At 47.4% G+C, this 724-nt stretch overlaps 1 protein-coding gene across 1 annotated transcript in view; it reads left to right on the top strand.

The window, feature by feature from the left end:
* LOC104619486 (anaphase-promoting complex subunit 1) overlaps nucleotides 1–724 on the top strand; it is a gene marked incomplete at both ends in the record, with an annotated part of 34,804 nt that overhangs the window by 31,805 nt on the left and 2,275 nt on the right. Inside the window, 1 exon segment of the mRNA XM_010285378.1 lies at nucleotides 610–716. Within this exon segment, the coding sequence (XP_010283680.1) occupies nucleotides 610–716 (107 nt within the window).

Genomic DNA, 724 nt, shown 5'->3' with positions numbered 1-724 from the left:
GCAGGAATTTTATTTGGGATCAAGGGAATTCTGGGCCTTTTCACTTTTCTCTGGGCCTCTATCAGTGCAACCTGGGAATATGCCAGGTCCTCCTCTGCTTGCCTAAGGTTTCTGAGGTTGCAAAAGAAATGCAGCTGGATTTCAATTTGGGGAGCTCTGTGGCTGGCTTAGGGGTGTGACATGAATGTTCTCACCTCGGCGGTGAGAGGAGCCTGTTGCTGAAGGCTTCCCGGAGGCTACAGCCTGCTGAGAGTCACACTCTCAGCATACAGGCTAATGTGTCCTGTCTTGGATGTTTTCCAGTCAGGTTCTTGAGTATCTGCTCAGGTCAGAAGGCCTTTAGGGAAATCCTGTTTTTTCTGTGTCTTCTACCTGTTACATGCCTCCATTCTGGGAGTTCCTGCCATGTTAACTGAATTTGGGACTGCTTAAAATTCTGCTGTGAAAAAAACCTACTTTTTAGCCGGTGTTGCCACAAAACCAGTAGGAACGTGCACTTCTCCAGAGGTACACCCTGAACACTGGCTGATTCTCCTTCCTCTGTTGACAGTTTTTATCAGGCCAGTGTTACACCAGTATGCGCTCATTTTCTTTCTTTAATCTCTTTAGGAAGCACAAACTTCTCTGAGCTGCTTTTGAAGTTCAAGCAGTTGAACGTGCCCGTTCGTGCATTGCTGAGGCTCGCTCCTCTGTTACTTAGAAATCCACAGTCCATGGTGCTGTA

Source organism: Phaethon lepturus, unplaced genomic scaffold (assembly GCF_000687285.1).
Source record: "Phaethon lepturus isolate BGI_N335 unplaced genomic scaffold, ASM68728v1 scaffold11114, whole genome shotgun sequence".
Taxonomy (NCBI): Eukaryota; Metazoa; Chordata; class Aves; order Phaethontiformes; family Phaethontidae; genus Phaethon; species Phaethon lepturus.
The sequence above is the reverse complement of the archived record's forward strand: the minus strand, read 5'-3'. Positions and strand labels throughout refer to the sequence as shown.